At 42.3% G+C, this 15,627-nt stretch overlaps 1 protein-coding gene across 2 annotated transcripts in view; it reads right to left on the reverse strand.

The window, feature by feature from the left end:
• The window catches only part of LOC143029706 (mitochondrial proton/calcium exchanger protein-like), a 73,732-nt gene that overhangs the window by 24,610 nt on the left and 33,495 nt on the right, over positions 1-15,627 (reverse strand). Inside the window, exon 8 of one of the 2 annotated variants that reach the window (XM_076192555.1) lies at positions 13,786-13,902. In XM_076192555.1, the coding sequence (XP_076048670.1) occupies positions 13,786-13,902 (117 nt within the window). Of the gene's footprint in view, positions 1-13,740; positions 13,903-15,627 lie in introns of both variants that reach the window. The other variant, XM_076192554.1, reaches the window with a different exon arrangement.

Below are 15,627 nucleotides of genomic sequence, written 5' to 3' on the forward strand. Positions count from 1 at the left end.
TGTTGATGTAGAGATGAGGTATGTATTTGTGTTCTATTGTCCAGTTGGTGAGAAGTGTTGCTGTAGATTTGGTTGGAGCTATTTTGAGTCTGTTTGTGATGAACCATGTGTTGAGTGTATCAAGGTATGGCTGGATTATTTCTGCAGCTTTGTCTGTGTTACGATGTGTGCATGTGATTATGTCGTCTGCGTAGGAAGAGATTTGTATTTCTGAGTTGTCTGGTGTGGGTAAGTCATGCATGTATAAATTAGTGTGGGGGATAGAACTGAGCCATGTGGTACTCCATTCTTAATGTTTCTGATGTGCGATGATTGGCCATTATATGACACGTAAGCATTCCTACCTGCCAGATAATTGGCCAGCCATTTTTTGGTGTTATTGTGCATGTCTGTGTTATATATTTTATTTGTTAGGTTGTGGCAGGGGATAGCATCAAAAGCTTTACTAATGTCTAATGTTATGAGAAGTGTTCTGTGGTGGGGCCTATCTGAATGGATGCCATCTAAAATTCTTTGTGTGAGGTTTATCAGAAGAGTGTTTGTGGAGTGTAGTGGCCTAAAACCGTGTTGTGAGTCAGCAAGGGGAATATGTGGTGTGACAAGTTTAAGTATTAGGCGTTCAATGACTTTAGAGGGGGGTGCAGAGAAGTGTGATTGGGCGGTGCGATGTTGGGATTGTTTGGTCTTTGTTCGGTTTTGGAATGGTGATATTGGTTGTTATGATGGCGAGGCTTTCTAGTGGGGTTGTTGCTAGAGCTAATTATGTTTAGGTTGGGGAATTGTTCTTGTAATAATGTCCACTTTCATCTGGTGTTTGTGTGTTTAGCTAGATTGGATGATGAGGATTCAGATCACCTGCCAGTTGTGGTTTGTTATAGAGCTGAGAGTCTGGAGTTGTGGTTTATTATGGAGTTGAGTGGCTGGAGTTGTGGAATGAAGCCACATGAGTTTCTGGACTCCATCTGGAGACCAGATACTGCACCTCCTTGGGGAGGTAGGGTTCTTGTGTCCACTTGCACATAAGTAGCATCCAACTGGATAAGATGATGTTTTCTTCTTTGGACCTTCTTTCTTACTTCTTTGGTAGAAATACTATGGGCGGGCTGGACACAGTATCTCAACCTGATCTCTGAATCAATTAATCCATTGCCCCAGGTCTCTGCAGGATATCGATGGCTTCCAGGTAATATGTTACAATGACTAAGTGGGCCCATAAGACAGTATTTATCCATATACCAAAGGCCTCCCTTGTAAGGGAGATCCCCACCCAAGGCATGAACCCACTCCTATTCTTCAACCATTTGTTTCCATTTCATATTAGCTCGTGAATGAAGGTTCACCCTTGTCTCCCACCAACTACCCAGGTCAAAAGCAATGCAACAAGACATATCCACAACAGGGCCATTTCACTTACACAGCAACCCTCCCTCCTTGCCCCCTCATGTGAAATTAGAGATGAGGAGAAATCACTGGCAATGTCAATCTATAGTACATTCACAACCATTTTCAACTCATACTTTGTCATTGGCTACCTCCCTTGTAAGGGGGAAAAAGCCCTTGGTATTTGTATATATGTATTTATCCTTTCTCTTCTTCCCTCCCTGCTCATGAGATATCTGCTCTCCTCTATCTCCCTCACCTTACATATTGCTTCTCCTCTCTTCTTGTACCTCTCATATACTTCCTTTGTCATATCTAGCCACCAATCCACACATACTTAATTCTTCTTTTCTACAACTGCCTTCATCACTTCATCCCACCATTTACTGACCTTCCTTCTATTCCCTCCCATCATCTTCATCCTATGTACCATCTTTCCACACATTGTTACTTCCTCCTTAAAACATACCCATTCTTCTTCTACTCCTACCTCCCGTCTCTCCCTCGCAACCTACCATACTTCTCTTAGCTTCTCCTGGTATTCCTTCCCCTTTTCTTCTCATTCAATTTATTAACTCTAAGCACCTCTCCATCTCCCACCCTTTTCCTCAACCTTCACTCTTAATTTCCCTTCAACCAAAAAATTTGATGCTCCCAACTCTTTCCCCTGAAAACATGAAATGTCCAGAACACTTCCTAAATTTCTTTTGATAACCCTACATAGTCCATTAATGCCCTATCAACCACTCTTGTGTCCACTACCTTTATCCATATATACTTATGCTTGGTTCTCTTCTTAAACACTGTATTTGCTATCACCAACTCCCTTTCTAAAAAATTCTCATACATCATCTCTCTACTAAGATTCTTCCTTGGCACCCCAAACTTCCCTACTACTATTAGTTCATCCCCTGTTCTAGTATTGAAGCAATTATGTTTAGGTTGGGAGGTTGTTCTAGTATTTTGTGTCCTCTTTGATCTGCTATTTGTATGTCAAGCCAGATTGGATAATGTACATTCAGATCACCTGCCAGTAAGTGGTTTGTTAACAAGTTGAATGCTTACAGTTGAGGGATGAAGGCTCATAGGGTTGATGTAAATAGTGGGATTATTTATTTTTGATAGTGTAGGTTGTCTTCTTTGTGTTTGAATTGTGATGATTATGATCAATACCAAAAGCTGTTAAGTATTGTAAATGACCAATAGCTGCAAAAAGACCATCTTTGGACTATTCCTTGGGGATCGAATCCATCACAATATCAAAAGATGAGAAAGATACAAGTGTTGATAAAAGACAACCTGTCATCTAACAAACATATCAAAAAGATTGTAGGAAAGACATATGGACTGTTGCAAAACATTAAATTGGCTTTTTACTACATGGGTGAAGAGATGATGAAAAAACTCCTAGAAACACTGATCTGTCCAGGACTAGAATATGCATTAGATATGACCCCCACACAGTATGAAGGATATTAGCTAGATTCAAGGAATATATAGGGCAGCAACTAAACTAGTTATCATTTTGGCAGATAAACTATATAAACAGACTAAAGGCATTAGATCTGCCAATATTGAAAGATCAAAGAGAAAGAGGTGATACAATCACAATATTCAGATCGCTAAGGGGGATAGACTACAATGACAGAAGAAATTTCTTGATTAGGGTTGGGAGGGCATTAAGAGGTCATGAAAACAAACTTAGAAAGACTAAATGTCTAAAGTATATAAAGAAATAGTTTTCTAAACAGATGCTTTAATTAATACTTCAGATGGCTTGGGTGATAAAGTCCAAGATAAAACAATTCAGGAGTTCAAATCTAAAGTATGACAAATGGAAAATAAGGATAGACCAAGCTGGCCAATTATACAAGCCTGTAATTCAGTTGTCTCCTTACTTCCTCCTTCATGAATTGCACCATATTTGCCCTCTTCCAATCCTGTGGGACTATTCCTTCTTTTAACCTCTTCACTCTGGGGCACATCGCACGTCTGGCAGCATTAGCTGCCCGACGTGCGATGTTGCGTTATAATAATCGCATTATAAAAAATAAAGTCAGTGCTCAATCATTCGTTCTCTTTCACCCGTGTATTTTGATAACCATAGAAAATTGATGAAGCCAGTTTAGAGAGAATGGAAATTACGTAGGCACGACTACAATAAATATAATCAAGATGCCGACATCGGCATCATCGAATACCTACTTGCTCCTCATGCCACCTACGTAGGCGTCACCGTATGGAAGTGGTTAATGAACATACAATAAGACTATGAACCTTGTCCACAGGTCAAGTGGTTGGTGAAGGTAATACTACAACTGGCAGTTCCATTTTTTACTATCTAATCAATTATTAAATCTGTTTGATATTTGTATATATAGTTGTATATTGCTGTATCTATATACCCATAGACTGGATATACCATAAGCTGGATAGAGTGAGAAATGAGGAGGTGAGAAGGTGACGGGGTAGAAACGGAGTTCAGAGATAGGGTTGATGAGAATATTGGGATGGTTTGGACACATGGAAAGAATGAGTGAAGAAAGATTAACGAGGTGTGGAAGGCAGAGGTGGAAGGAGTGAGCATGAGGGGGCAACCAAGGATGAGATGGATGAATGGGGTAAAAGGGGCATTCGGAAATAGAGGAATGTCTATTGAGGAAGGAAAGGAGAAGACCGAAGATAGGGGTGAGTGGAGAATGGTTGTGTATGGATGATGTTGTGATGCAAGGAAAGGAGTGGGTGGGGATTGGGGGTTGAGGGAATATATATATGAATGAGATTTTGATGCAGCCCAAAGGGATTTCTCCCCATCTTCTCTTTTACTTCATGAGGGGACAGAGGAGGGTCACTGATAAAATGAAGCAGCCTTGCTGTGGATGTGCTGTCTTGCTACATTGCTACTGACAAAGGTGGACACGGAGGAGGAGGAGGAGGAGGAGGAGGAGGAGGAGGAGGAGGAGTAAGAGGAAGAACGAAGTGGAGAGAGAGAACGGAGGATCCTTCTTAAGACACAGGTAGGCGGCTTGGATCCCCCTATCAAGGAGGAGTCAAGATAAGAGGGAGAGGGGTGAATGGGAGTAGAGTATGTGGGGATGGAATGGGTGAGAGTGCTACACATAATTTTGTCTATGTTAAAATTAAATCTCTACTCCTAAAAGAATGATAAACCAATGGATTGAGTGGTAGGAAAGTTTGGAGTGACAGTTAAAAATTGTTGTAGATGTGTTTTGAAAAAGGGTTGATGATAGTTAACACAGTGTTTAAGAAGGAAGTCAAGCATAAGGTTAGCTGATAGAAAGGTTGTTAACAAGTCTTTAATGGACTATGTAATATTCAAAGGAAGGATAGGAAGGGTTCTGGAGGTCCATTTTTTAGGGGAGAGAGCAGGGGAATGTCATCAGTTTTTGGTGGGGGGAAAGATGAAAACGGAGGATAGGTGGAGAAAGAGGAAAAGGGCAGAAGGTAGAGGGGTGTGGAAAGAAAAAATTAAACGAGAAGGAATACCAGATGATGAGAAAAATGTGGGAGGTGGCCAAAAAGGTAGCCAAAAAGGAAAAGGCATAAAATCATTCTCACCCATTCCATCCCTGAATACACTCCACACCCCTCCACCCACCCTCTCATCTTAGCACCTCCTGAATGATGGATGACGGGTCATCCCTGCACCTTGTCCACTGCCATGGGTCAGAAGCAGTGTTGCAAGACACAGCACATCCACAGCAAGGGCGCTTCATTAAATCGGCGACCCCCCCCTCTCCGTCCCCCCATGCATAAAGGAGAAGACGGGGAGAAATCCCTTCGGGCTGCGTCAAATTTTGTTCACACATACTACATCACCCCCCATCCCCCCACCCATTCCACCTCATGCATCACAACATCATCCATATACAACCATTCTCCATTCACCCCTGTCGTCTGTCCTCTCCCCTCCTTCCTCAACAGACATTCCTCTCTTCCCCAAAGCCCCCTTCACCCCATCCATCCACCTCATCCTAGGACGTCCCCTCATGTTCACTCCCTCCACATCTGCCTTCCATACCTCTTTTACTAGTCTTTCTTCACTCATTCTTTCCATGTGTCCAAACCATCCTAAAACTCTTTCATCAACCCTATCTCCCAACCCCTTTTCCACCCCTGTTCTCCTCCTCACCTCATTTCTCACTCTATCCAGCCTAGTAACCCCCATCATACTTCTCAGACACCTCATCTCACACACATTCAAACTCCTTCTCTCTTCCTCTCTTATGTTCCATGTTTGTGCCCCATACAGTGCTGTTGGCACAATCACTCCTTCATACAGTCTCCTCTTAGCATCCATTCCCAAATGTCTATTCCTCATTACACTTTTTAATCCACCAAGGCACTTACTCGCTTCTCTCAATCTACATTCTACCTTCACCTTCACTCCACCTTTTCCTGCCACATTTGCACCCAAGTATCTAAAACTATCCACTTCCTCCAGTCGCTCTCCCTTAATGCTCACTTCCAGTCTACTGCCACTTTCACCCCTTGTACATCTCATCACCTTACTTTTACCCACATTTATCTTCAACTTTCTTCTATCACACACTCTCCCAAACTCTGTCACCAACTTCCTCAATCCCTCCTCCGATCCTGCCACAGGCGCAGTGTCGTCCGCATACAACAGCTGGCTCACCTCCCACTTTTCTCCATTTTCTTTAACCAACTCCAATCCCTGACCCATTACCCTTGCATTTGCCTCTCGCACAACCCCATCCATGTATAAGTTGAACAGCCAGGGCAACATAATGCATCCCTGACGAAGTCCCACCTTTACCTCGAACCACTCACTCTCTCCATTTCTAATCCTGACACAAGCTCTACTACTCTCATAAAAACTCTTGACAGCTCCTAGAAACTTTCCTCCTATCCCGTATATCCACAAAACCTCCCACAGTGCCCTTCTATCTACCCTGTTTTAAGCCTTTTCCAGGTCCATGAAGGCCCAAAAAACATCCTTCCCCTTCCTATAGCTTTCTCACATATTTGTCTTACCACAAGAATCTGATCTACAAAACCTTTACCCGTCCTAAATCCACACTGTTCCTCACCAATTACTCCCTCTGTTCCTGTCCTAATCCTCTCAATCAAGATCCTCCCATAAGCCTTCCCAACTACACTTAACAAGCTAATCCCTCTGAAACTACTACATTCACACTTGTCCCCTTTTCCCTTGTAAAGTGGAATTATACAGGCACTCCTCCAGTCCTCTGGCACTCTACCCTCTCTCCAGCAAACATTAAATAACCTCACCAGCCAGTCCACCATCACTGTACCTCCTTTCTTCAGACATTCTGCATGGCATCCATCCACACCAGGTGCCTTACCTGCTTACATCATCTTAACAACTGCCTTCACTTTATCCTTCCTTATTTCTCCTCCATTCTCCTCACTCATCATGCTCATTTTCTTAGCATTTCCCACTGCAGCTATCTTTCCTTCCCTATCCTCCTTCACATTTAGCAACTCCCTAAAATATTCTGCCCATCTTCCCCTTACTGCCTTCTCTTCCATTATCATCTCTCCATCTGCACCTTTTACCTTTTCTTCTCTACTTGATTCACCTCCTCTTCCTCTCTTAATTTCTTTCCAAAACATCTTTTTATTACTTTCAAAATTTTCTGTCATATTCTTACCCCATTTCACATCTGCTCTCCTCTTTGCCTCCTTTACCGTTTGCTTTACTTCTCTTTTCTTTGTACCTCTCATATGACTCCCTCGTCCTATTTTGTAACCATTCTATGAAAGCATGCCTCTTCTCTTCTACAACCTTCTTTGTTTCCTCATCCCACCATTCACTACCCTTCCCTCTATTTCCTCCTGTCCTTCTTGTTCTGCACACCATCTTTGCACACTTTGTGACTTCCTCCTTCAACCATCCTCATTCCTCCACTCCTAGCTCTACTCTATCCTTCACTCCCTCCTACTCCTCCCTCAGCTTCTTCTTGTACTCCTTCTCCTTTTCCTTTAAAGAGTTCACTCTAAGCACCTCCCTACCTTTTGTCCTTTTCCTCTTTCTCCATCTAACCTCCACTCTCAATTTACCTTCCACCAAAAAATTATCTGATATTCCCCCACCCTCTCCCCTTAGCACATGTACATCCTTAACTCTTCCTATCATACTCCTATCTACCACTACACAATCCATTAGTGCTCTATCTACCACCCTTCCATCCACCACCCTCTCCCATGTGTACTTATGCTTGACTTTCTTCCAAAACACTGTATTGGCTATCATCAACTCTCTTTCTAGACACATCTCCATCAACTCTCCACTATGATTCTTTCCTGGAACTCCACATTTCCCAACCACTCCATCAATTGGATCATTTCCTACCCTAGCATTAAGGTCTTCCAGTACTATTACATTGACATTTCTCCCCAAATCCTCTATGCACTCATTCAAATCTATCCAAAAAGCCTCTCTTTCTTCTACGCTCTTCTCACTGCCAGGCCCATATGCACTTACAAAGACCCACATCTCCTTTCCCAGTTTCTCCTTCATCCACATTATCCTTGAGGAAACCTCCTTCCACTCCACTACACGTTTACCTATCTCTTCACTTACTAGTATAGCCACCCCTTCCCTCCCTCACCCTCTCTTCACTCCTGATAACCTCCCAGTTACACTCCCAAACTTACACTCGCCCTTCCCTTTCAGCTTAGTTTCACTCAAAGCCAACACATCCATCTTTCTTCTCACAAACATACTACCTATCTCTTCCCTTTTACTCTCATCTGTACCACATCCATGCACATTAAAAGACCCAAACCTTAGGGTGCCGGTCGGAAAACTCCCAGACCCTCTCATGCCTTTGCTTTTTCTTTTAGGAATGTCTCCTGTGGGGCTAGAAGGAGAAGGATGCCTAGTCCCAATCCCTGTCCCTTTCTTCTCGCCTCTTACGATCCAAGTGGAAATACTTGCTGGCAGTATTCTTCTCCCCCACCACAGGGACGGTAGGCAAAAAAGGAATTGAATATTCAGAGAAATTGTACAGGACAGTAACAAGGGATTGGGGGACAGCATAACGGAGGGACAGTCATAGTATAAAAGTGTCATCATTTCTCTATGAACAGAGTTTTCCTCTATCACAGCCAAAATGATGTGTGGCTCTGGTCCGTAGGGGCGCCCCATATAGACCCTAAAGTATCAACTGCATGCCACTTTGCCACAATAACATGCAGCCAATACCCCAGACGGTAGTAGGAAAAAAAGTGAGCACACAAGGATTGGTTGCAATGTAGGACTTGGGAAGCATATGAGAGGTACAAGGAAAAGAGAGGGCAAGCAAAACATAAGATAAAGGATGCAAAGAGATGCCATGTTAAATAGGGTAGGATTATGACAAAAAATACTGAAAAGAATAAAAAGAGATTTTGGAAAGAATATAAGAGATTGATGGGGGGGGTTGTGTCAGGTAGACAGGAAAATGTAAACTGTGCAAATGGACATGTTAATGGAAATGAAGGCAGTACGGGGAAGATGGGTAGATAATTTTAAGGATGTTGTTAAATGTGGAGGAGGATAGGGGAGGATTGATTGTGGCAATAGAAGCACTTAGAAAATGACTGATAAGAGAGGAAAACTGAAGATATATAGAAAAAGTTGAGGTACAAGGAACTTTGAAATTGATGTGATCTGGTAAGGCACCTAGGTTGGATGGGTGTCATGTAGTGTCTGAAAAAGGGAGGTACAGATATAATGGACTGGTTAGTGAAGCCATTTAATGTGTCTAAGAGAGGGGAGATTGCCAGAGGCCTGGAGGAGTGTCTATAGAGCTCCACTTTATAAAGAAAATGGGGACAAACATGATTGTAGTAGTTTTAGAGGGATCAGTTCATTGAGTGTAGTTGGGAAGGCTAATGGGAGGGTTTTAATTGAGAGCATTAGGAGAGGAACAGAGGAAATAACTGGTGAGTAAAGTGTGTTTAGAAAAGGCGGAGGATGCTTTGGATTAAATTTTTGTGGTAAGGTAGATTTGTAAGGCTTTGGCAAAAGCTAAGGATATTTTTTTTACCTTTATGGATTAGAAGATGGCTTATGGCAGGGAAGACAGATAGACACTGAGATGTACTGCAGGTATATGGGATTAAGAGAAAGCTGTTAATGGCAGTCAAAAGTTTTATGAGAAAGGTAGTACAGCTTTTGTTTGGACTGAAAAAGGAGATAGTGGTTTGAGGTAAAGGTGGGGCAGCATCAGAGCTGTGTCATGTTGCCATAGCTGTTCAATATGTACATGGATGGGGAACAGGAGGTAAAAGCAAGGGTGATGGGCAGGGGCTTAAAATAGTGGAGGGAAGTGGGAGGTGAGCCATTTGTTGTTTGTGGATGACACTCCGCTTGTGGCAGGGTCAAAGAAGGGATTAAAGTGATGGAGTTTGGAAAGGCATGTGATGGGAGAAAGTTCAAGGTAAATATGGGCAAAAAGTAAGGTGATGAGATGTACATGGGGAGAGGATAACAGCAAGTTGCAAGCAAGTCTTAAAGGATTGAGGCTGGACCAAGTGGATAGTTTCAAGTATTTGGGGTTGCATGTGGCAGGAAATGTACAATGAGAGGATGTAAATGTCTTTGGGCTTTGAAAAGTGGGTGGGAGGGAAATGGGTGGGAGGGAAATGGGTGGGAGTGGGTATATGCCTCCTGACTTGGCTACCTCCCTTATACAAGGGAAAAAAAAGACGATGTATAGATCAATACATTCTCTATTTTTCGCATAAGGGGACAAGGAGGGAGGGTCACTGTGCAAGTGAAGCAGACCTGCTGTGGAATAGCTGTGTCTTGTTCCATTGCTTATGACCCAGGCAGTAGGCAGGAGACAGGGATAACCTTTCATCCACATGGAGCTAAGATGAGAGTGAAACAAGGGTGACAGATGGGACTGGAGTGGATGAGTGGGTAAGTACCATGATTGACTCCCTCCCTTATAAGGGAGAAGCACTTGGTAGATAGACAAATAGACATTTTCCCTTCAAAGGATTATGAAGTATGTAATCTATTGTGAGAAGGTATTTCAAGAAGTGCATGTGAAGTGCAGCCTGAAGGGATTTCTCCCCTTTTCTTTTCTTTCTCTGCATGAGAGGATGGAGAGGGGCGTCACTGATTAAATGAAGAGGCCTTGCTGTGGATGTGTTGTGTCTTGGTATATTGCTTCTGACCCAGGACAGTAGGCAAGATGCGGGGATGACCCGTCATCCAGGTGAAGCCAAGAAAAGAGGGAAGGAGGGAGGGGTGGTGAATGGGAGTGGAATATGTGGGGATGAAATGGGTGGGAGTGGATTCATGCCTTTTGACTTTGGTCATCTCCCCTGTAAGGGGGAAAAAGCCCTTGGTATAAGTATATATAAGAAGCGAGCTTTCACAGATTGGTTACAAAATAGGATGAGGGGGACATATGAGAGGTACAAAGAAAAGAAAAGAGAAGTAAAGCACAAGGTAAAAGAGGCAAAGATGAGAGCAGATGTGAAATGGGGTAAGAGTATGACAGAAAATTTTGAAAGTAATAAAAAGATGTTTTGGAAAGAAATTAAGAGAGGAAGAGGAGGCGACTCAAGAAAAGAAGAAAAGGTAAAAGGTGCAGATGGAGAGATGATAATGGAAGAGAAGGCAGTAAGGGGAAGATGGGCAGAATATTTTAGGGAGTTGCTAAATGTGAAGGAGGATAGGGAGGGAAAGATAGTTGCAGTGGGAAATGCTAAGAAAATGAGCATGATGAGTGAGGAAAATGGAGGAGAAATAAGGAAGGATGAAGTGAAGGCAGTTGTTAAGATGATGAGAGCAGGTAAGGTACCTGGTCTGGATGGATGCCATGCAGAATGTCTAAAAAAAGGAGGTACAGATTTTTGTGGTAAGACAGGTATGTGAGAAAGCTATAGGAAAAGGTAAGGAAGTTTTTTTTTTTTTTGCTTTTATGGATCTGGAAAAGGCTTATGACAGGGTAGACAGGAAGGCACTGTGGGAGGTTTTGCAGATATACGGGATTGGAAGAAAGCTTCTAGGAGCTGTCAAGAGTTTTTATGAGAGTAGTAGAGCATGTGTCAAGATTACAAGAGGGAGTGGTTTGAGGTAAAGGTGGGACTTCATCAGGGATGTGCTATGTCGCCCTGGCTGTTCAACTTATACATGGATGGAGTGGTACGAGAGGTAAATGCAAGGGTAGTGGGTCAGGGAATGGAGATGTTTAAAGAAAATGGAGAAAAGTGGGAGGTGAGCCAGCTGATGTTTGCAAACGACACTGCGCTTGTAGCAGGATCAGAGGAGGGATTGAGGAAGTTGGTGACAGAGTTTGGGAGAGTGTGTGATAGAAGAAAGTTGAAGATAAATGTGGGTAAAAGTAAGATGATGAGATGTACAAGGGGTGAAAGTGGCAGCAGACTGGAAGTGAGCATTAAGGGAGAGCAACTGGAGGAAGTGGACAGTTTTAGATACTTGGGTGCAAATGTGGCAGGAAAGGGTGGAGTGGAGGTGGAGGTAGAATGTAGATTGAAAGAAGCGAGTAAATGCCTTGGATTAAAAAGTGTAATGAGGAATAGACATTTGGGAATGGAGGCTAAGAGGAGATTGTATGAAGGAGTGATTGTGCCAACAGCACTGTATGGGGCAGAAACATGGAACATATGAGAGGAAGAGAGGAATTTGAATGTGTTTGAGATGAGATGTCTGAGAAGTATGATAGTGGTTACTAGGCTAGATAGAGTGAGAAATGAGGAGGTGAGGAGGAGAACAGGGGTGGTAAGGGAGTTGGGAGATAGGGTGGATGAAAGAGTATTGGGATGGTTTGGACACATGAAAAGAATGAGTGAAGAAAGACTAGTAAAAGAGGTATGGAAGGCAGATATGGAGGGAGTAAACATCAGGGGGGGACCTAGGATGAGATGGATAGATGGTGGTGAAAGGGGCTTTGGGGAAGAGGGGAATGTCTGTTGAGGAAGGACAGGAGAGGACAGAAGACAGGGGTAAATGGAGAATGGTTGTATATGGATGATGTTGTGATGCATGAGGTGAAATGGGTGGGGGAATGGGGGGTGAGGTAGTATGTGTGAGCAAAATTTGATGCAGCCCAAATGGATTTCTCCACGTCTTCTCCTTTTCTGCATGAGGGGATGGAGAAGGGGGGGGGTCGTCGATTTAATGAAGCAGCCTTGCTGTGGATGTGCTGTGTCTTGCAACACTGCCTCTGACCCAGGGCAGTGGACAAGATGCAGGGATGACCAGTCATCCAGGAGGTGCCAAGATAAGAGGGAGGGTAGAGGGTGGAGGGGAGTGGAGTGTATTTAGGGATGGAATGGGTGGGAATGGTTTTTATGACTTTCTTTTAGGCTACCTTCCTTGTAAGGAGAAAAAAAAACTTTGGTATATGTATGTATGTATATGTATGTATGTATAAGTATGCATGAGATTGAAGACACATCTGAAGAACAGTGTGAACACAAGTACAGCAAGATACAAATATAAAAGTAAATGTGATTTTGGGTTTCACAAGAATTAAATGACTATAACATATACTAATGAAAATGATGTTCTACAGACTAACAACTTTTCAGTAATAAAGCTAATTACATTAATTGTCCATTGCAAGAAAAATTAATCGGCTGTGCAGTGGTGGAAAAGAACATTCACAACTGTGTTATAATAAAGTAAGCAGAGAACTACAAACAATAGACTGCAAGTTCTTCATTGGCCTGTTTTCTTAAAGTATAAATGGCTTTGCCTTATCTACTGGTCCTATTTATAATATTCTCATGAAGGAAGTACAGAATTTTTAAAGAAGGATTTTTGTTAAACGAGCCCTACAAACTCAGCAAAGAAGAGAGGCTCATGTTTGTAGTTGGTCATGTTACATTAGAAGGAACCTTTCAGACCAAGGTTGACACTAAGTAAAAAGAAGATGTACTTGTACAAAATAAGTCAAAATTATCAATCATTATAAAATGAAAAATTAAAATATTAACTTGTCATTACTAAATATAAGCCCGAGTTATTCTATACTTCAGTATAGCAAATGTAATTTGAAAGCCAATTTTGAAAACTTATCCAACTAAAATCTTAATGAAAGCCCATCAATAGCATAGAAATATCTATGCTCCTCAAGCTTAATTAGAAGTCATTCTACAAGCTTTGAATTTTATATTTAGAACTATACAGACACCATTCTGCTAGTGGGCTCAGTTACTGAAAGATTCCCTTAATTTTCAAGTACTTCAAGAGAACCAATATGACTTTATCATTACATTTTTTCAAGGTTAGCTTCAGGATAGAATTTACACCACAAACTTACAGATGTACTAGGACCCAACTAGCACAGTGACTATGAGCTTATATTCAGTAATGTACAATACCTCAATTTCTCCTTCAGTAGATACAGTAGCCTTAGCAACTTGTACCTCTTCTGTAAGAATCTTGCCAATTGTTGGGGGAGGTTCAGGTACTACTGAAGAAAGCATCTCAGCCTGAGCTTCTACCACAGCCCTACGCATACTTTCTTCCTTTAATCTAGTCTCCTGTTTAAAGAAAAATAAATAAATAAATAAATAAACAAACTAAATAAATGCATACATATACATACATACACCAAGGCTTTTTCCCCCTTACAAGGGAGGTAGCCAAAAAGGAAAAGGCATAAAATCATTCCCACCCATTCCATCCCTGAATACACTCCACACCCCTCCACCCTCCCTCTTATCTTAGCACCTCCTGGATGACGGGTCGTCCCTGTACCTTGTCCACTGCCCTGGGTCAGAAGCAGTGTCGCAAGACACATACATATACCAAGGGCTTTTTCTCCCTTGTGAGGGAGGTAGCCAAAGTCAAAGGCATCCACTACCACCCAATTTAACCCTATATATTCCACTCCCATTCACCACCCCTCCCTACCTCCCTCTTTTCTTGGCTCCTCCTGGATGACAAGTCATCCTTGCATCTCACCCAGAACCAATGCAGCAAGACATAGTATATCCACAATGCCATTTTATTTAATCGGCAACTCCTCTCTGTCTCCTCATGCAGAAAAAGAGAAGGGGAGAAATCCTTTTGGGCTGCATCAAAATATTTTTCACACATACTCCCTCACCCCCTATCCCCCACCCACTCCCTTCCATGGATCACAGCATCATTCATACACAACCATTTTCCAATCTCCCCTATTTTTTTGTCTAAAATAAATAAAATATATTAAATAAATAAATTAATTAATACACACATATACCAAAGAGCTCCTTCCCCCTTTCAAAAGTGGCCTGCCAAAACATGGACCCTACTTCCACCTATTACACATAAACAAAAAAAATTCACCATATACATAAATACCAACATACCAAAAGACCTTTAACCCTTTCTAAATGAGATGGCAAACCAAGGCATACATCCACCCTTCACCCAACCATATATACAGGATCCACTAGGGATACTCGTATACATTCTATCCATGCGCCCATGCCTCCCGACTTGGCTACCTTCCTTATACAGGGGAAAAGACTTTGATGTATAGGTCTACATATTCTCTGTTTTTCGCATGAGGGGACAAGTCCCCTGCCCATTACCCTTGCATTAACTCCTGCACTACCCCATCCATGCACATATTGAACAGCCATGGTGACATGACACATCCCTGGCTAAGTCCCACCTTTACTTCAAACCACTCACTCTCTCCATTTCTAATCCTAACACAGGCTCAATACTCTCATAAAATATCTTGACTGCTCTTAACAGCTTTCCTCCAATCCCATATACCTGCAAATCCTCCCACAGTGCCTTCCTGTCTACCCTATTGTAAGTCTTTTCCAAATCCACACACCCACAAAAAACATCCTTACCATTTGCTAAAGGTTTCTTACATATCTGTCTTACCACAAAAATCTAATCCATGCAACCCCTACCTTTCCTAAACCTACACTGTTCCTCACCAATTACTCCCTCTGTTCCTCTCCTAATCCTTTCAATCAATTCCCTACCATAATCCTTCCCTGCACAAAACAAATTGATCCCTCTGAAACTACAACACTCACATTTGTCCCTTGTAAAGCAGAACTATACAAACACTTTTCCAGTCCTTCAGCACTCTACCCTCTTTCAGACAAACATTTAAAACCTCACCAACCAGTCCACTTTCACTGTACCTCAATTTTTTTTTGACATTTTGCATGACACCCATCTAACCCAGGTGCTTTGCCTCTTCTCATCATTTTAATGACTGCTTTCACCTCTTTTCTTATTTCTCCCCATTTTCC

This window comes from Oratosquilla oratoria, chromosome 11, assembly GCF_046742065.1.
Source record: "Oratosquilla oratoria isolate Oo_2021 chromosome 11, ASM4674206v1, whole genome shotgun sequence".
In the NCBI taxonomy this organism is placed as follows: domain Eukaryota; kingdom Metazoa; phylum Arthropoda; class Malacostraca; order Stomatopoda; family Squillidae; genus Oratosquilla; species Oratosquilla oratoria.